Raw genomic sequence first — 21,625 nt, forward strand, 5'->3', positions numbered from 1 at the left:
AACGAAATCCCAGGTCCATGGGAATTAGGACTATATGAATTTCTACAGTGCTTCTCCATTGTACATGGGAAAGAGGATCTCAATTACAAATACTACAGGCAAATTCAGAGGTATTAGTTATAATATGCTGTATGGATGTAAAAATATCAATTTCAAAACGGACATACCTATATGAACAGAAAGCTTTTCTGAATTGCCTGAAAAAGTTCAGCAAGCAAGAGTCAATGAGGAATAGCAGATAAGTCAGTCTCTGGTGTCATCCAAACTACATTTTAACTATGATCCAGCAGAGCTGACCTCCCTGCTGCTCCTCACATACAGCACTCCATCTTCATGCCTAGCTGACTGGGATGTCCTCTTTACTTCCACTTTAGTATTCATTTATTCCAGATTCAATTCAAACACCACCTTTCAACATGAAGCCTGCCAGTACTGTTCCCCCTACCCCCCCTAAAAAAACACCTTTGTATTTATTCTATATATAATTAAATATCTGTGTGTCTCCCCTTGTAGACAGGTTTCTTAAGAGGTAAGACTGGGGGCAGCTAGGTGGCGCAGTGGATAGAGCACTGGCACTGAAGTCAGGAAGACCTGAGTTGAAATCCGGCCTCAGACCAAACACTTGACACTTACTAGCTGTGTGACCCTGGGCAAGTCACTTAACCCCAACTGCCTCAAAAAAAAAAAAAAGCTTAAAAAAGAAAAAGAGGTAGGACTGTTTGATTCCACTTGTCTCTGTATCCCCAGTGCTTAGCACAGTGCCTGAAACACAGCAAGTACTTAATAAATGTTTGTTGGTTGAAGTGATATAGTCTCATTACCTAGAATTTCACAAAATTTTTATTTCAAGTTAAATTTTCAGTGTTTTCTATAGTTGAGCTGATCACTTTATATGTCTAAAAACTATATAAGAGTTATGCAAAAGGACAAGAACCTAAAATATGGGAACTTATCACTAGCAATATAGATCATCTGTCAAGTTCTAATAGAAAGATGCTTAACTTTCACCCAGAAAGTACCACTGATTTTAATTACCACCAGCATTTATATCATATTTAGATGGATATGAAGTATTTCATTTGAAACAGTCATTGTTAATGGTATTTTCTGACATTTTCTCACTGGCATACAGAGTTATCTTTTCCACTAACATCATTCCCTAAAGGCTGTTATAACAAAATTAAAGATCGTTTTAAAGGGATAGCTTGTGTTTCAAGTAGTTTGTGTTCACACATCAACAAAATGGAGAGACAAAGAGGAGGTTAAAGAAGTACACCTTGCTATTAGCAGAGTACTAAATATACTAAAAAACTAATGTTTTATGCAAATTTCACCTAAAAATAAATTCAATATACTCACTGAAAGGAGAGTTCTCCAGAAGAAAACGGCAAATGAAACAATTCCCAGTAAGACTGTAATAATTATAGGCTCCCAGGGCATTCCACGAAAATCAGCACCAGGTCGAATATCCTCAGGTAATGTAGCAATCAACTGAAATATCAATGTTGGAAATGATGAACAAATTTGAGAGAAATTTCTCATGACACATTTACAATGAATCACAATAATACTAAATTATATTTCTATTATTTTACTCCCCCCTCAAAATTTCAATACCTCCGCTCCTACAAAATGAAGTTCAAATCCCTTGACTGACCGGCATTCAAGGTCTTCACAATCTAAACAGAAACTACATTTATAACCTCATTTTCCCCTCTCTGTTCTACAAAATGAGGCTTATATCACCAAAAATGATTTGCTGTCTCTTAAAAATACTTTTCAAATTTCCATTTCTTTTCAAACTCCCATTCAAATTTCCCATGGCCATTCAAATTTCAATTTCCCTTTGATCACACTATTTCATTGCCTCTTTAAGCTACCATCCCCAAACCTGGGAAATGTCCAACTGCTGTTTCTTGTGTGCTGTTACTATTATCATCATAATTGTTATTATTATAACCACTAAGGTTGTTAGAGATCATTCCTTCCTCTGCATTTCTAGAGCACTCGATGTCTAGACTACTTATATTAAATTGTTGGTGCCTTTTATTGTTATCTTTGCATCTTAACTAGACTAAAAGTTTCTTGAAAGCATGAATCCTACCTGTCAAATTTTTTGTATGCCCTTCAAAGCAAAGAGAATATAAATGCCATCTTTTTTAAAAAAAAATTTTTTTATTGATATCTTTTGTTCTTTAAATCACCATGATTTCTTCTAATATCCCTCTTCAGATAGTGGGGGACAGAAAATACTCAATAAATACCTGTTGAATGATTCAACCTCTTCATATAAATCAAATACTAGGGAGCAAACAAGACTTCAAAAATGAAAAGGTAAGTCCATATCATACATACAACTCATCAGCCCAGTAGAAAACATGAAAGGACCACAAAGCAAATACATAATTTCATTAATCAGGATAGAATCTCCATAGTGCTGGTGGACATATGCTAAACATCTAAAATTCTATACTATATTAATAATAAATATGAAAAGAAAAAGATGGGGGCAGATCTCATTACCTCATTTTAGCTAGGCTGAACTCAAATAAAGTGAATAGATGAAATAGAGGTTTTCAACTTTCCAAACTTTGTCACAGATTTTTCCCTTTCTACACCTCTGAATCCATAGATTCTTTAAATGCATCAAGTTTCTAACAATGGCTCCCATAGCAATGGCAGTCTATAAAGCATCTGTGTGGGAGATAGGAAAGTGGGAGGGATTGTGGGGAATGTTATTTTCCAAACTCAAGTTTACCACATGTAAGGCACTGTGGTAGGTCTTATAATATAAAGATAAAATGGAAAAGGTCCTGACCTCCAAGAATTCACAATCTAACATGGGAGTAAGACATATACAAATATCCAGACAGCAGAATGAGATAACTGCAAAGACACAAACAAGATGCTATGGGAAGAGTGAAGCAGGGTAAATCACTTCCAGGTGAGAGAAGAGTTCAGGGATAAAGAAGTTGGCATCAAACAGAGAAGGACTTTGAAAGAAAAGGATTTCTACAGACTAAGATGAAAGAAGAGTGAATGTATTCCAGCATAGGGTCTGCACAAAAACATGGAAAGCGTAATTAATATTCCAGTTAATATTGGTTGGAATACAGGGTACAGCAGATGAATGAGAATTGTGTATTATCACAATGCAATTCTATCTTACTTCCAGGTTAGGAACTGTCTCTTCTCAATGTAGAGTGACATGTTACCTGAAACTACTCTTTAAAAGTTTGCTGGGGTACTGAGAAGATAATTAACTTGCCCAGGATACAACAGCCAATCTATATCAGAGGAAGGACCTGAACATATGCCTCCCTGACTCAGGCCAATACTATAACCATTACAAGACATTGCCTCTCAGCAACACAATTAAGAAAGCCAAATATAATGAATAGAAAGAAATGCAGAAAGATCCTATGTGAAGCAATACACCTGAAGAAATAAGAATTGGAAAATCAATGTATGTTGAATTTAATTACATAAAAAACTGTGAAAATACATACATGAATGGACAAACATCATAAAGGGGCATGGAGTTATAGTTTCTTTTATATGTTGATATTCACTTTTCAAACATAAACTTCACTTGCCCATTTAAAGTTTTCATGCTTAAAGTTAATACACTCTTCAAAGAATTCAAATAAATGAGTAAAATAAGTCACCTTCTCACCTGAAGCCAAAATCCTAGATAACATACATTGACCTAACTTTTAACAACCATTAATGCCAGTTTCAAATCAAGTGCTCAAAAAACACTCCAAGAAAAATAAAAACTTTTATGCAACATGAAAAAGCAGAATAATTTATATCAATAGTTATAGCCAAATAACCAAAGCATACCTTTTGGTTATCCCTCTTTTTTAGCTATTATGTAAAGTTAGTACTTAGTATAAATTTTATCTCCCCTTGAGAGCTTTACAGTCTCAAGCACATACAGTGGACTACCTAAAAACACAAAGTTACTAAGAACCTCTCACTTTTAAAAAAATTTAACCTCTGGCTTGGTTTTCCAAACAATTCAAAAATGGTGGTATTTCCTTTTGGGAGAGAACTGAAAAGGGAGAGGTAAAGAAGGAAGGAAAAAAATAGGGAGTTATATTAAACTCTAAGATAAGTCACCCAGAAGCTACAAACATGTTTTCATGGTGTGGTATTACATTGAAAAAACAACTGGATATAACTGGGTTTGAGTCCAAGCTCCAACACTGCAAGCAAGTACCCTCTTTCTGGGCTGTAGTTTCTTTATTTATAAAGTAAGATTAGACCAGATGACCTCTATTGTCCCTTCTGGCTCTCAAGTTCTATAAAACAGCTCTCCCAAGACCTTTTCAGGGGGTACATGAGGTCTAAATGATTTCATAATAAAAAGACTTTTAAATTCCTAACAATGTATATACATATAGAGGGATAGATAGATAAATATAAGCCACATAAACAAAAGCTCTTTGGGGATGGTGGTTGTCAATAATTCTTAAGCATATAAAGGGGTCATGAAACCAAAAAATTTGAGAACCACTACTATAAAGCTGTGATTCATGTAGTGTGTAAAATACAGTGAACAAACAGCATGCAAAAAAACAAACAAACCAACCCAAAGTATTAAGCCTGGTTTCCTAGAGACTTAATAAACTAAGGACAGAATTGTCTAGGCATCAAACTCTTGGCTCTTGGGCCAACTCCTGAGTGCACTCCATGCCAGATGAAAATGTAACTGGGAAATGCTGAACAAAATAAATACAAATACAATACAACACAGATGTTAATTTCTGGTATCAAATCCCATAAGCTTCCATTTGAGTTTGATACCAATGACCATTGCATTTTTTTTGATAGACTCATTTTGTGATTTAGAGTTTTACTTTATCAGGGGAGAAGTGAGGAAAAAGCTGTTAATCAAGTCTGAGGGAACAGCAGATTGTACTTCATTAACATCTCTTCCTATCCCTTTCATATTTTTTTAAATGTTACAAAGCAAATGCAGGAAATAAAAAGGACAACAGAAACTCTCCCAACTCATTCTTACAAGTCACTGACCTCAGGATAAAAGAAAATTTCTACAGCCATCTTAAAACATCTTATTTTATGTGCATACCCTTTGATCCAGCAATAGCACTTCTAGGGTTGTATGCCAAAGAGATCATAATAACAGGAAAAGAACCCACATGTACAAAAAGGTCTATGATGGCCAAGAATTGGAAATTGAGGGAATGCCCATCAACTGGGGAATGGCTGAACAGGTTGTGGTACATGAATGTAATGGAATGCTATCATGCTATAAGAAATTAGCAGGCAGACTTCAGAAAAACCTGGAAAGACTTGTATGGACTGATGCTGAGTGAAGTGAGCAGAACCAGGAGAACCACTGTACACAGTAACAGCCAAGCTGTGTGATGACTAACTTTGACAGACTTAGCTCTTCTCAGCAATGCAAGGATCTAAGACATCTCCAAAGGCTTCGTGATGGAAAATGCCATCCATATCCAAGGAAAGAACTATGGAGTTTGAATGCAGATTGAAGCATACTATTTGTTCTTTTTTTCCTTCTGTTTTGTTTTCTCTTTCTTGTGGTTCCTTCAATTGGTTCTAATTCTTCCTTACAACATAACTAATGTGAAAATATGTTTAATAGGAATATATATGTAGAACCTATATCAGACTGCAAGCTGTCTTGGGAAAGGAGGGGGAGAAAAATTTAAAACTCAAAAGCTTATGGAAGTGATTGTTGATAAATCAAAATAAAAAAAATTCTTATTTTAAGATAACAAAACAGTAGAAAGACATCAGTGATTTAAAAGTAAAACTTGAGTTTTAGGAATATTATTTACATCTACTTTCATGCCAGCATAAGGCACAAAGTAAAACCTATTTATTTACTAATTCAGCACGAATTTAACTTTTGTGGAAGCAGATGAGCCTCAAAGGAGCAAGAAAAATCAAGATCACAATAAAAACAACACTACCTTCAAAAGACAAAACAAAAAAGTCTACAAGATTTCTCTGTCATTTGATCTGTACTTAAAGTTCCTTTTTGGAACTGGTAAAGATACATGTAACTTTTCTGCATTACAGATCCCCCGAGGACTGGTTGCAGACAGGTTTCCCCAATTTTAACTAAATTCTCACTTCTTCAAAACTCTATTCCTGAACTCCATCCATTTTTCTTGAAAACAAAAGATAGGATATAATACACCAGCATTCCTTGTGAAAGGCCCCCCCACACACACACACACGACAGCAGCATGCTTTCCTCAAAACACACACAACATAGACACCCACAAGACTCACACTCTTGTGACAACACGCTTCTCCTCAAGACACACACATACACATAACCCCCCCCAAACACACACCACACACACACCCTGAAGACACACACACCCCTGTGACAGCAGCACGCTCCTTCGTCAAGCTGCACAGGGAAGCACCAGTCTCTTCGGAAAAGAAGAGGCCAAGGCCACCTCCACATAGGGCCGGCCTCTGGGCCAACGAGTCGGTTACCTTTCCCCGGGGGAGCAGGCCTCTCCTTCCGGACCTCCGGGGCACCTGCCCCTGCCCGTCCGTCCGCTCTTCCTGGCACCCCACTCCCACAGCAAAGCCTCTCCGTTCCCTCCCCCGTCCCCCACCCAAGAGGTTCCAGTGGTCACCTCCAGAAACTTGGCCAGGAGGGCGGCGTACAACATGGACACGGGGCCCAGCAACTCGGGGGTCCCCGTAGTGGCGGCCGACGGCCCAGTCGGGGCGGTCGCCGTCTCCATCGCCCCGGCGGTGAGGCTGGAGCACGGTAAGCCCCCTCAGCCCTAAGCGGCAACGACCTTCCGGGGTCTGGGGTCCCCCGTCGCGGCTTCCTCCTCCCCGACGCCCAAGTCGGGTGACCGGAGAGTGAACTTTGCCACCTTTCGCTTCCCTCCCCCAAGCAACAACACGTCAACCGGACCGGACCTGACCCCAAGCCGGTCTTGGCCCCGCCCCTTCCCACTATGGCGTCAGCACTTGGCGCCGCAGTCACAGCGTCCCAGGCAAAGAGCGCGACACTCGGAGGAAACCGGTTCGAGGGGGGAGGGGCCGGCCAGGTCCGGGCAGAAGAAACCAACTGGAAGACTAGGAGGGGGAGCGGAAGAAAAAAACTGCCATTCTAACCGATACGGGACGGGACCATTATGAGATCGGGAGGCTTAGAACTTCAAACTTCCAGAAGCAAAAAGAGGTGGGGAAAACCCTAGAACGAGTCTGGGGGGGGCGACTGAAGAGCCAATCAGAGAGCTGGAACCCAGGGGGCGGAACAGAAGAGTATGGACGCGCTCCAACGCCTTAGGCACTTGTTGGCGCTTCCTCCTCACTAAAATCATAAAGTGGCAGGATTCGGGTCAGCGGAAAAGACATTAAAGATGACAAATTACCTTCAGCTTTGCCGTTTTACCCTAAAGGCCGGGGGCTCTCCCTCGGACTTGCAGCTGAAACCTTCCATAACTACAGTCTCCCCCATTAGAATGTGAGCTCCATGAGGGTAGGGACTGTCTCTTTTCTTTGTATCCCCAGGGCTTTGCACACAGCAAGCGCTTAATAAGTGCTTTATTCATTTATTCTCCCAGTTATTAATGCTTCCCTTCCAAAATACTGCTACCTATCTAGATGCGGGTACCCCACCCCTCTAGAAGCTCCTTGAGGACGGGGCCTGTTTGAGTCTTTTTGTTAGCGCCAAACACAGTTGCTTTGCACGTGTTTGTTTTATACTAGTCCACACAAAACCTTCAAAACCCGGCCCCTCCTACCTGTCCAGTCTTAAGACACCGTAACCGCCCCCCACCCCACCCCCACATACTGGTGAGTTCAAGACTCTGGCCTCTGAGAATTTTTACTGGCTTGGAATACTTCTGCTTATCTCCCATTCTTTGGCCTCCTTCAAGTGCCAGCTAAAATCCCTTCTTTAGCAAGGCTTTCCTAGTCCCCCTTAATGCCTTCCCTCTACCATCGCCAATTTATCTGCTATATACCTTGTTTACACACAAATGTTTTCATTCTGTCTGGTTAGCTGGTGAGCTCCATGAGGATACGACTTGCCTTTTGGCGTTCTCTGAATCCTCTGTGTTTAGCGCATACAGCAGGCACTTAGTTTATGTTTAGTGACTGACTGACTGGAAACTCCTACAAATGCACCTGCACAGCCTCCTATGAATTAAGCATTTATTTATTGTTTATTATGTGCAAAGCACAGTGTTGAGAGCAGGGGTTTTTAACCTAGGGATTTTGACAACTGTACTTTAATTAGTATTCCTTATAATAAACATATTTTGTGCGTTTAAAAACATTCTGAGGAATCCCTAAGGGGATCTATGACACAAAAAGTGTTAAGAACCCCTGCTTTAAGGTCTCAGAGGATTACCTGGACCACTGAGAGGTGATCACACAGCTAGTGTGTATCAGAAGCCAGACTAGAATCTAGGTCTGAGGATAGCTCTCTTCATTATGCCACCCTGCCTCTTGTCTTGATCACAGTAGGTGCTTAATAAATGTTGGACTGACTTGGCATTAATCTCTCTGGACATCAGTTTCCTAACATATGAAAGGAGAGTTGGACTAGAAGGATTTCTAAGTACCTTTCAACTCTAAATCTGTTGCCTAGGGAGAGAGAGAGAGAGAGCAAAGAGGAAAACCACCCCAAACTGCCACAACAAGCAAGAATCCTTCAGGCCATAATGTTACCTCAGGAGACAAGGCTGCTCCAGCATTTTCGCTGGATGACAGAGGGTTAAAGAGTTCCCACTGAAAGAAACCAAAAACTACTCCTTTAGAATAATGTTCTAATTCCTGTAGGAGGCCTCCTTTAACCATCCCCAACAAATCTTTGTCATCCTCCTTTCCTGACTTCCTATTGTACTAACTTAACTGTCCCCAACTCAAATGTTTCTAATGTCTCTCCCCAGTCTTTCTTTTTTCTTTTTTATTTTTTTTGGATAAGCAATGGGGTTAAGTGACTTGCCCGGGATCACACAGCTGGTGAGTGTTATGTGTCTGAGGCCGAATTTGAACTCAGGTCCTCCTGAATCCAGGGCCGGTGCTCTATCCACTGCGCCACCTAGCTACCCCCACCCCCCAGTTTTTTTACCTATGCAAGTTCAACCCCTCCAGAAACTGTTAAAGCTGAAAAAAGAGAAATTACTAAAATACAGAATGGCCCTTAAAAAAGAAAAACAATAAAACCGATCAACAATTAACATTTAATCTAAGAAGAGAAAGAAAATCAAAATACCAACACTAGAAATAGTAAAAGAGGCAAAAAACATGAATCTATAAGCTTTGACTTTAATCACACACCTCCTCTTCTACTTAAGTCACTTCCATTAACTTGGGAAATGAACATCTAGCTTCAAGAAGATGGTATGTAAGACTGGGATTTGGTTTTCTCGCCTATATGTAAAATACAGCATAACAAATTCCTGGCAAAAGATAGAGGGGACCTTGAAAAAAAAAAGGCTAGTAAGATTATGTATTTGCCTAGGGTCTGCAAAGGTTTTTGTTGTTGTTGTTTAATGGCAAAGAAAAAATACTACCTAAGTAGAGGCCACCAGAGTAGACACAATAGAATACTTAATAACAATAAGGAACTAATAGCATGAGACTCCCAGAAATCACTGGAGACAAAATCTAAGGAAAAAACCAATGCTGAAATCCAAGAGGAAAATCGCAAAGACTAAAATTCTGTGGGGGAAGTCAGCCTGAGATGAATAGGAAATTCTGAAAATGTCGATGAATAGGAAATTCTGAAAATGTCAAGGAATACAATTCGGAAGTTAGTGAGAGTGGGGGGACAGGGGAAACAGGAGCTGTCTACAGTTTGATATGAACGTACATGGAACTCAGCAACAAGCACAGATCTTTAAAAGATAGAGATACTGGAATGAGGGCAGCTAACGGAAACAATATAAGATCCTATTATGGTACTGTAATAATAGTGTCAAGAGTGCTAAAGCTTGGAATATTACTTGGCTGGAAAGAAAAGGCAAGGCCCACAACAGAATCTTTGGCCATATTATAGGGGGAAAGGGGGATGACCCAAGAAGAAATAGGCAGAGACCTTGGGGTGCTTTGGGGGGACTGGTAACAACTGAAAACAGAGAAAAGACAGTTACTCAATTCATATTTTAGTTTTGTTTTCTCTGCCAAGGGAAATGGCCTTCCCACTGAAAATGACAGGACAAACATTACTAATGGAGAGTTGGTACCCAAGGTAAATAGAGAATACAGTAAGAAAGCAACCAGCTGTCCTTGACAGATTCAAGTTGCCAGACCCAGATGAACTGCATCCTTGAGTACTGAAAGGACTGGTGGATGTTATAACAGAGCTTCTGTCAATGATATCAGAGAGGTTGTAGAAAATGGAGGAGGGGATTGGAAGTCAATTGGTGTCTAGTTTGTTGTTGTTGTTGTTTTTTAATAAAAAAAAAATGGGCTCTACAAAGTATAGGTAAGTGAATTTGACTTGGATTTCCAGGAAATTTCTACCATTGATCATTCTTTAATAAATGGTTAGTGAGGATCTAAGAAAAGGATCAAAAGTAGGTCATGCCTGGCTAACCTTATTTCTCTCTCATGCTTTTTTTAACAGATTACCATAAAATCTGTAGCTCAGAGAAATGCCACATAGATGATACAGTTTACTTAAATTTTAGCAAAACTTGGAATAAAGTATCCCATAACAGTCTTGTGGGTAGGAAGGAGAAATGTAAAGGAGACAACAATATTATGAGATAGATTTGGGACTAGTTCTATGATCAGACTCAAAAAGTAGTCATTAAAACTTAGTTTGATATCAACTTGGAAGGTCTCCATTGGAGTCCATCAGGGATTTTTCCTGTACTTAAACTGTTTAACATTTTTATTAATGACTTCAATAAAAGTATGATAGAATCCTTATCAGACTTATAAATGACACGAAGCTAGGAAGGAATACTAATGTACTAGATGATAGGCCCTTTTTTCAACATCCAGATTGTTGTCTTCCCCTATTAGACAGTATATCAGTCAATCAAGCATTTATCAAGTGCCTACTATGTGCCAGGAACTGTGCTAGGCTCTAGGGATACAAATTGTTATATAATTTTTTTATCCCTCATGACCAGTATCACAATATGTATGTAGAGCTATAAATACTAATTGAGTGATTCTTCAGTAACTGGGGTCTGTTAAGTACTTTTTTTTTAAGGGTTGAAGTGTCTAATTTCACTAATCTGTATGTTAAATTTAGATATCTTAGCATTAACAAATGACAGCTTTTAGTTTTCTGTGGCATGCTGGTATTGTAGAAATAGCACTGGACTAACAGGTAAAGGGATCAGAAAATGAGATGCTCAGGTGAGGGACGAAGTACCTTCCATGCATGGGGACAGCCAGTGAAAAGGCACGGAGATAGGAGATGAGGAATGGGAAGAAGATGGGTTTATCTAGACTGCAGAGCACATAAAAGGAAGCAATGTGTAATAAGGCTGGAAAGGTAGGCTGGAGTCAAATTGTGAAGGGCTTTAGATGCCAATCAGAGGAGATTATATTTGATCCTAGAGATGAAAGAGAACCACTGGAGTTTATTGAGTAAGGGAATAAAAAAGCCAGATCTAAGCTTAAGGAAATCACTTTGGCAGCTATATGAAGATGTGATCAGGATATGAACTTGGGGTATATGAATACACAATGCAACAGATGTTGTAGAGGAAGAAACAAGATTTTGTAGCTGCTTAGATATGCAGTGGGAGTAACAGTGAGTGAGGAGTTGAATCATGAAGCTGAGATTATGTGACTGGAAAGATGATGGTATTCCTCCACAGAAATAGGGAAGTTTGGAATAGAAGAGTATTTGAGGGGAAAGATAAGGAGTTCTGTTTTGGACATATTGATTTTGACATGCCTATGGAATATCTAGTTCAAAATGTCGAGTAAACAGTTGATGTGAAGTGCTTCACAAACCTTAAAATGTTAACTAAATCTTAGCTGCTATAATTATTATTACTTTTAATATTAATATTTTAATAAATATTAACTAATCAATTTTATTAAATTAAATATTTGATTCAATCATTAAATTTTATAAGAATTTATTAGATTATATGCCTTTTATAAAATTTAAATCTTTATTATAAAAATCTATTTTAATTAATTATAAGATTTATTTATTTGGTATTAATAAAATTAAATATTAATGAGTATAATCATCATTGTTACTGAAAAATTACGAGCAGCTTGACATAATGGATAGAAAGCTAGGCTCTGAGTCAAGAAGACCTAAGGTGATGGTCCATTTCATTCACGTTCTGACTATATGACCCTAGACATGTAACTTAAATCTCAGCGCCCCACAGCAAGCTCTCTAAAACAGGGGTTTTTAACCTTTTTTAAGTCATGGAACCCTATGGGGCCCTTCTCAAAATAATGTTTTTAAATACATAAAATAAAATAGATGGGAATTACAAAGGAAACCAAAGATTAGTGAAAATAAAGGGGTATTTTTCCTATTCAATTTCATGGACCTCCTAAAATCTCTCCATGGATCCCTTCAGGGTCCTTGGACCCCAAGTTAAGAACCTCTACTCTAAAATTATAATTTGTAGAGGAGATTTCATTATTAGAAATTCCTAACACCAATAAAGACACAGATCCAGACCCTCTCCCAAACCCTACCCCAACTCCATGCTCCCCAGGGCTCTCATGCCCAAAGTCACTAAAAATGTAATGATGAAGGAGGTAGGATTGTACAATGGAAAGAACACTGGCTTTAGAATCAAACTGGAACCACATTCAAAATCTGCCTCTGGTTTTTATTACCTTTGTGACCTTGGGCAAGCACCTAATCACCCTGGACTTCATCTATGAAATATGAAGTTGGGCTAGATGGCTTTTGAGACCCTTCTAGCTCCAGATATCATCTATGACCCTCTGATCTTAATCTTTAGGAGGACGGAAGAATGTAGTATAAAAAGTGTTAGCTTTGGACTCAAATGGCCCTGGGTGAGTTATTTCCCCTCTACCAGCTTCTGTTTCCTCCTCTCTTCAACTAAAGGCTTCAAGTAACAACCCATAATGATACTATGAATTAAACATTGAAAATGTGTGACTATTATTAACAGTTTCAAAAGGCCATTTCCAAGGCAGGAGAGAGGCTTTTCAGTGTAACCACTTTCACAGGATTATAAATTTGGTGCTAGATAGAATCCAAGGGGTAATGTTCATCTAGTCCAACTTCTTCATGTTACAGATAAGGAAACTGAGGCCAAGTGACATGAAGTGATGTGTTCAAGCTTACAGAAGCAATAAAGTATTAGATACAATATTTAAACTCATTATCCTCTGAATCCTGAGACAATGCTCATTCCATTGTGTCAAGTTCAGTGGCATCCTGAATAGCTGTTACCCCAGACTGCTGAAGAGAGAGTGAAGAAAGAGAATCGCAGCCTCCTTCCACTTTGACTCTCCAAGTTCCTCATTTCCTTGTGCTGACTTCTGGCCAATCCAAACGCCCTCATTCTTCCATCCAATCAATTCAGTTCAACAATCAATTAGTAAACAACAAATATGTTCCCTCTCCTAGGTGATCATGATTCAGAGAAAACAAAACAAAACTGAAAATCTCTGCCCTCTAGGAGTTTGTTTATATTCTACTGGCCTACCCATTGAGAAAATACTCCAAAACTTCTTGCCAATTATCAACATGTTATTACCTCCACATTTGGAAGCTGTCAGCAGCGAGAAAAGAAATGATCAGATTAGGGCAGTTCATAATGAAATGTTAATAGCATAACATGGGCACAATTATACCAAGGATATTTGTATTTTTAAAAGAAAGATTAGTCAACTGAATGAAAGGAAGATAGAAAATACAGAGAAGGGAGGATGTTTTTGATAAAGGAGCCTGAGTTCTGCCTCTTGCAGACCTTTCCCGTACCAAGCATAGGGATTAGTAACTCAACACCCCACTTCCAGAAATTTGCCCAGACCTACAGTATACATTAAAGCAAAATTACTAACATCAACAAGTACCAGTACAGGGAGCAGAGCCCTAAAAAAACCTCAGGTATTCACCTTCCATAAAATGCCTCAACATTTCCCCTGAAAACTCAATTCTGAAATAAAAAACAACAAAAGTATAATAAAACCTGTAAAGTGTTTCAAGTTCTACCTTTTAAAATTCCTTTAGATTATCAAGATCTTTCCAGAGCTATTAAGCTAGCCACTTGTTGAAATCCCTAAACACTCAAAATACACTTAAATAATTATAATAATCCATAAACCACTTGGAAAGTTAATCTGTCATACTTACCATCTCAGTATATTGTTTCATGCTTTCTTTTGCTACAAGACTTGCACTCCTCATAGCTGCAAGAATCGGTGGCACCTCTGGATTTGTTTCGAGTTGTTGTTCTGTATCCAAAGGAGTATCTTCTGTGGAAACCATTCCTAGAGGATGTTGTTCTGTATCTAAAGGAGTTTTTTCTGTGGAAATTATTTCAAGAGCATGTTGTTTTGTATCCAAAGGAGTATCTTCTACTGAAATCATTCCTAGAGGAAGAAAAGTAACCTAAAATGTAATTTAGTTTACATGTAGTGTTTTAGAATGTGGAGTTTTTACCCAATTAAACAATTCCCAACATAAGTTCATCCTTAGACGTATGACACTCCTGACAGAGGTGTATCTAGAACCTCTGGGTTCTCATGAAGGTTCCTAAAATTTAATTATAAAACAAACAAATTTCTATCTCCCCTTTAATGAAGGGCTAGTTGAATAGTACTTATATCTTGGAGAGAAAAGGAAAGACAACTTTTGTATTTTCCCCAAGGAAAAAAGAGTCACATAATTAACCCTCAAGACAATGGATTCATTCAGTAATTAAATATCATTAGTAAGATAGTTGGGCAGCTAGGTGGCGCAGTGGATAGGGTGTCAGGCGTGGAGACAGGAACACATCTTGAGTTCAAATTTGACCTCAAACACTTTCTAGCTGTATGACCCTGGGTAAGTCACTTAAAACTTTTTGCCTCAGTTGTTTCCTCATCTGTAAAATGAGCTGGCGAAGGTAATGACAAAGCACTCCAGTATCTCTGCCAAGAAAACCCCAAATGGGGTCACGAAGAATTGGAAGTTTATGTAGCATTTTACCAAACTATATGGAGTTTTCCCATATACTTCTTATGAAATAAAACTATTTGAGAAATGCCTTCTTGTTTCAATGAACAAGTACCCTTCTTAAGGTCTATTTAGTACCACATTTTTTTACATTTTTATGCTTTTTAGGGGGTGGTTTTGCTGTTTAAAATTACTTCCAAGCATATTGCTGAAGTGCTTCTAGTGTTCCTAAGCAGGAGAAGGCTGTGATGTGCCTTATGGACAAAATAGATGCATTAGATAAGTTCCATTCAGTCATAGGCTATAGAGCTGTTGGCTGTGAGTTCATTGTTCACAAATCAACAACAGGATGACGTCCAGAAAAAGGAATAGGAAATTCTCTGATTTGCACACCAGGCCGCTGCAGAAAGTACTAAAGTAAATGTTGTGACCAGAGACTCGCTAGAACTTAACCCTGTGTATCCCCTAGGAACAATGCTTCAGTATTGGCTAATTCAGTGTTCACGGTGACTTTATGGGACATAACTACTGTGACTGACGAGAATCAGTTGTGTTGACCTTTATTTAATGAGAAATAGCTACTCTTTATTGTTCCTCTTTTCCATCCAAAATTTACCAGCCCACAAACACTTAGATAAAAGATGAATTACATACACGGTTATGCCACATACTCACACTTCTTTCTCCACTGATCAGAAACCTTCAGAGGTTCCTAATTGGCTCTAGGATAAAATCCAAAATCCTTATCTTGACATTTAGACACTTCCAATCTACCTTAGCAGAAATATTAAATTACTCCTTTACCAAATCTCCATTCTAGCCAAACTGGACTACGAGCTGTTACCCAGACTTAACATGCTAACACCAACCTTTGTGCATTTGCACAGGCAGTCTTCCATGCTAGTAAACTCTACTCTTCTCCAATTTTAGATACCTCATCTTTCTCAGCTCACGTGCCACATGCTGTTTAGTCTTCCCTGATCCCTAACCTGGAAGGAGGAAGAAGTGGTGTTCTTTGAATGAGGAAAAATTTAACCTTTCTAGGTGAATCTGTCTGACCTCACTATTGTCCCCATCACTCCCTACCTAGCATTACACTTATCTATTTATATATCATATCCTCCTTCGAGCCCTCCTCCCTCAGAATGTAAGTTTACTGAGGACAGGGAATGTTTAATTTTTGTCTTTGTTATCTTTAGTGTCGAGGTAGTATTTTGTACATAAGATGCACTTAACATACATAAGATGAAGTCATTTCGATTGAATTTTCTAAAATACCTACATATCTGAGACAGTCCTAAATAAGATTATCCTACCCTCTGATACATCTTGACCTTGAACTATAGCACACACACACACAAGTTACAATTTTTATAGAGAATAAGAGATTAGACTTGCTCAGTGACAAGATATTAATCTCCCTTTTCCTATGTCAAACCTCATCTTGTTTTTCGCAACAACTAAGTCTCTAAGAACTGGCATGTGAACTGAATTTTAAAATATGGAATCATTTATGAAATGCAGTAGAAGAGTTCACTATTTAAACGAATCTCAAAGTGAACAGTGTTGTGAAGGATCCTTTTGTCAGAAATGAAAAGTTACAAAGCTGAAGAACAATCTTGAATTTTTTTTGTGGGGGAGATGATAAATTTGGATTTTGTATTTTTTTTTCTTAAAGTGAATTTACACTTGTTTTTTCAAAGTTTCCAACACCCTCAAAGTTAAATTGGGTGTTGGAGAGAACTCAACACTAATTATTCATTTGACAGAGATTTATTAAGCATGGGCTGCTCAATAAGAATTTGTCTTTGTTCATACAAATGTTCTATTCCCATGCTTATATTACTTTATTATAATGAATAATAATAGCTAACATTTTTTAATAGCACCTTATGTTTTGCAGAGCACCCTACGAGTTACCTCATTTAAACATTCTTCCTATGAATGATCAAAATGCATATGTATTAATTATACAAATTAGAGACTATGCAAAGGAGATAACAGTCCCTGCCCAATAAGCCTGCAACTTCAAAAAAATGATCTTCATCAGAAGCATACCCTTTCGATAGATATTTCCATAAAAGTTTTGTATATGTTGAATTAAAAAAAGGTATCAAAAAATATAAATGTTCCAGAAGGACCTGCTATTTAAAAGAATTCTTTGATTAATCCTTTTGTAAAATAAATGATTCTGTGGCAAAACAAACACTTCAATCTTTGGATGGATCCCTTACCTATCCGATGGTGCAGACGGTGACTCATCCACATGCAAAGGCATGCAGTACAAAGACATGTGGATGAGGCAGCTAGGTGGCACAGTGGATAAAAGCACTGAGTTCAAGACAGTTATTTCAGACACTTACTAGCTGTGTGATCCTGGAAAGTCACTTAGCCTCTGCTTGCCTCAGTTTCCTCATCTGTAAGATGGGAATAATAAAAGTATCTTCCTCCCCAGGGTTGTTTTGAGAATCAAAGAAGATAATATTCGTAAAGTGCTTAGCATAGTACCTGGCACATAGAGGATGCCATATAAATGTTAGGTATTTATTATTATTAATTATTATTAATCCCACACTCTATGAGATCCTTGTTCATGTCTTCCAATAAATCCTCCATAATAGATTTACTCATCCTGCTCTTGCTATTGCATAGGTAAAAACAGAATACACCCAGGCTGTCCAATGGTTATCTTTGCTCTCTCGACTTGACTGGCCTGTCTCCTCTCTTCCAGAAGTATATCTTGGTATACATCTCTCTGCCACCTCTTCTGTGCAGTTCTTAATTTGTATTCATGTGTTGCAGCCAACTCATACCCACCATGCATGGCTCTCCATTACTCTCTGAGTGATATGCAACTTTAATTCTTTAAAGACTGTGACACTGCTTGACTTGAAGCCGTATGACATTATCAGAAAAATATGAGTATTGTTAAAAATGGTTCTTTGTTTCAGGGAAAAGCTTGAAGTCATTAAAAGTACTGCAGTTTTCCAAATGCAATGGAGCCTGTTCTTCCTATTCAATTTAATTATTCTGAGTCCACTATATTCATGGACCATGGTATATGCTGTCCTTTCAATTGCATATCACTTTTATTAAGATAATTTTTAAAACAGTAAAAATAGGAAACTAGGAATATGAGTTGATAATTATTGGTATCTTCATCACTTTTTGTGGAAGTATTTAACATCTGTAATTTTTTCCCAAGCCTTTGATATTCTCCCCTCTTTCAGATATCTTGGCAATTAATCTCTCAACTTCTCCTGCCTACCTCTCCAAATCGTGTCACCTCCTGCATGGACCTCTTTTGCATATACTAAATTTAATACAGGTTTACTTTCCATCCTTATTTTCTTAAATGCTGTTTTCTACTTCATATATAGCCTATCAGAGATTTTGAAGCTGAGACAAAACGTGATAAGTCTACTATGTTGATGGTAAAAAGAATTGTTAATTTGTGTATCAATCCTGAAAGATCTTTTTTCCATTTTTTGTCCTTTGTTCTTCCAGTTTCATCATTAAATATTCTTGGAATAATCTGGCTCAATTATACTGCTTACCATGCTTTTAATAAATTTATTTTCCTTGTTACAGCTTCTTGTTATTTAATAAGGCAGTACTATACTCATAATTTTCTACCATTCTCCTACTTATAATTTTATAATCAATTTTATATTCTAAACCTGTGTTACCTTGTCTGCCATATTTCTTCACTTGGCAATGTGGTTTCTAGGACTGTTTGGTCTTTACATTGTGTCTACTGATTTCCATTGGTTAAATTCCCTTAGAAAACAGCAGTAATCTGGGCTGATATCTATGCTTTCATGTATTTTTCATTACTTGGCACGAACAGCTTCTTTAAACAGATCAAACTAGAGACGATTTCATTAAATGCCACATCTCCTTTTTAGTCTTTCTTCTAATCTGATATTGATTTTGCTTTTTGTTGTAAAAAGTCAATGGCTTTCATACTGGTAAACATATATTTCCTTTCCATTAGGGTATAATCAAATTAATATGTTGTGATGACCTCCAGTGACCACCTATTTAATACCTCCCAACTCTCTTCTTGAAGAAAATATTCGTTATACATAGATGAAGAGCTTCTGTGTAGTATATACAATAGGCCTACCTCTTACATTTCCTTTTTTCTTTTTTTTTTTTGGTGAGGCAATTGGGGTTAAGTGACTTCCCTAGAATCACACAGCTAGTACGTGTCATGTGTCTGAGGCTGGATTTGAACTCGGGTCCGCCTGACTCCAAGGCTGGAGCTCTATCTACTGTGCCACCTAGCTGCCCCCACCTCTTACATTTCTTATTCCTGAGCCATATTTTACATTTCCTACTGACATTAAAGTCACTGAGTATTAAAGTATATGCTAAGTTAATGTGGAGGCCCTTAGGAAGATCTTTCTAAAATTTCTCCTCTTTTATAGTCTAAAACTCAATTTGGCCAATAGGCTGAAATTATCTTTATGATTTTTACAAATGTTTCTATCACAAATATTTCAAAACAAAATGAACAAAAACATCAGGAATTTGCTGACAATTCTTCCAGCTTCTCTATTTGCCTCTTCAAGTAAAATTTGTAAACCATTTCATGTTGGCTTTTTGTCTTCTGCTTTCATTTATACAGAGAATGTGAAGATTACTATGACCCAGTACCTCCTGTAGTAAGTCTGCTCAGTCACAGGACAAGGCTCTTACATTTCAAGTAACCACATATACATTAATGTTTATAGATGATATTATAAAAAAAAAAAAAACCATGTGATTCTTTGCAACCTCTGCTCCCTTTTATCACTGCCACCATTACTATAAATGCAGAAGGCCACACAGGACTGATGGCTGTTTTGTATTTTTATGTGTTTCATGGGTTGTTATAGACAAAGAATTAACCAATAATCAAGTTCTAACTTAGAACTTAATCAAGGCCCATTTTAGTTCAGTTTTTTTAATATGAAATTTCTTAAGTTGGGGCAGGAATGGTAGTTTCTCTCTCGCACTCTTTATAAACATGTAAAACATATTCATTGAATCTTGTATCCCTTTGACAACAAAATCATTTTACTACATTCACCAAGAAAATCTTGTCTGTGATGTACATGAGATATTTTCTGAAGAAAAGTTAGTACTTTTTTTCAATAAAAGTGAGCAAGTCTTACCTCTAGCCAAATCTTCCACAATACTTTGGTCTGGTGAGGACTCTTTGACCAGTAGTCCATCTTCTGAGTCACTGATATCTCTGATCTCTCCTGAATCCAAAAGATCATCCTTTTCTGAGATGTCCATATCCTCCTCTGGTACTTCCACTTTATGAAGTTTTATTTGTATACTCTCTGGCGGCCTCTTGTTTTCCTCTGGTGCCAACGTATCCCCTTCATTCACAGAAAACTTTCTTCCCTGGTCTCTTTTGGGTTCTGTTTTTCGTTCTACAGGAAATACTAAAATGTCCATATTTATGATGCTGTTTAGCAAGCCATAGTATATGGTTCCAAATATCTTATAGATTTATATAACCTTATTACTTACCTGTTAAAATTAAATCTTTGTAGTTATGCTACTCTACACTCAAATATGCTAATTTGTTGTTTAGGCTACTACATGGAATAAATTTCTTCCTGGGAAAGTTAGGACTAAGCATCATATATTTGAACAAATTGATTTCTATTATCTCCCTGAATATGCATATAATTTGATTTTTGGAACCTTGTTATATTTCTCTGCTTTATTCTCCTAAGCATTCAGAATGCTTAAAAAATTATTCCTATGCTTACAGAAGCATTTTTAGAAAATTGTTTCCTTGGGGCAGCTAGATGGTACAGTAGATAGAGCACTGGCCCTGGAGTCAAGAGGACCTGAGTTCAAATCTGGCCTCAAAAGCTTGACACTTAACTAGCTGTGTGACCCTGAACAAATCACTGAACCCTGATTGCCTTGCCAAAAAAAAACTGTTCCCTCTCCTAAAAGCTTAGTGGATTAAGAATAACTTGAAGAAATTATTAAGGGCACTGTCTGTATTTATCATCCATAAGAATGCCCAAGGAGAAGATGTGTGAAAATTGGAACATTAATGCATTGTTAGTGGAGTTGTGAGCCAATCCAACCATTCTGGAGAACAATCTGGAACTATGCCCAAAGGGCTATAAAAATGTGCATACCTTTGACTCAGCAACACCACTTCTAGGGCTGTATCCCAAAGAAATCATACAAATGGGAAAAGGTCTCACATGTACAAAAATATTTAAAGCAGCTCTTTTTGTGGTGGCAAAGAATTGGAAATTAAGGGGATGCCTATCAGTTGGGGAATGGCTGAACAAGTTGTGGTATACGAATGCAATGGAATACTATTGTGCTGTAAGAAATTATGAGCAGGCAGACTTCATAAAAACCTGGAAAGACTTGTATGGACTGATGCTGAGTGAAGTGGGCAGAACCAGGAGAATGTTGTACACAGTAACAGGCATGTGGTGTGATGACTAACTTTGACAGACTTAGCTCTTCTCAGCAATGCAA

At 37.8% G+C, this 21,625-nt stretch overlaps 1 protein-coding gene across 1 annotated transcript in view; it reads right to left on the reverse strand.

Moving 5' to 3' along the window:
• The window catches only part of LOC114049397 (transport and Golgi organization protein 1 homolog), a 71,275-nt gene that overhangs the window by 34,161 nt on the left and 15,489 nt on the right, over positions 1 to 21,625 (reverse strand). Inside the window, exons 5-11 of the mRNA XM_027870680.1 lie at positions 20,275 to 20,553; positions 14,309 to 14,547; positions 7,646 to 7,736; positions 7,248 to 7,342; positions 6,880 to 7,138; positions 6,651 to 6,796; positions 1,356 to 1,491 (exon numbers count right to left, since the gene is read on the reverse strand). Of these exons, the coding sequence (XP_027726481.1) occupies positions 1,356 to 1,491; positions 6,651 to 6,796; positions 6,880 to 7,138; positions 7,248 to 7,342; positions 7,646 to 7,736; positions 14,309 to 14,547; positions 20,275 to 20,553 (1,245 nt within the window). The remainder of the gene's footprint in view (positions 1 to 1,355; positions 1,492 to 6,650; positions 6,797 to 6,879; positions 7,139 to 7,247; positions 7,343 to 7,645; positions 7,737 to 14,308; positions 14,548 to 20,274; positions 20,554 to 21,625) is intronic.

Source organism: Vombatus ursinus, unplaced genomic scaffold (genome assembly GCF_900497805.2).
Source record: "Vombatus ursinus unplaced genomic scaffold, bare-nosed wombat genome assembly UNPS02014798.1, whole genome shotgun sequence".
Lineage (NCBI taxonomy): Eukaryota > Metazoa > Chordata > Mammalia > Diprotodontia > Vombatidae > Vombatus > Vombatus ursinus.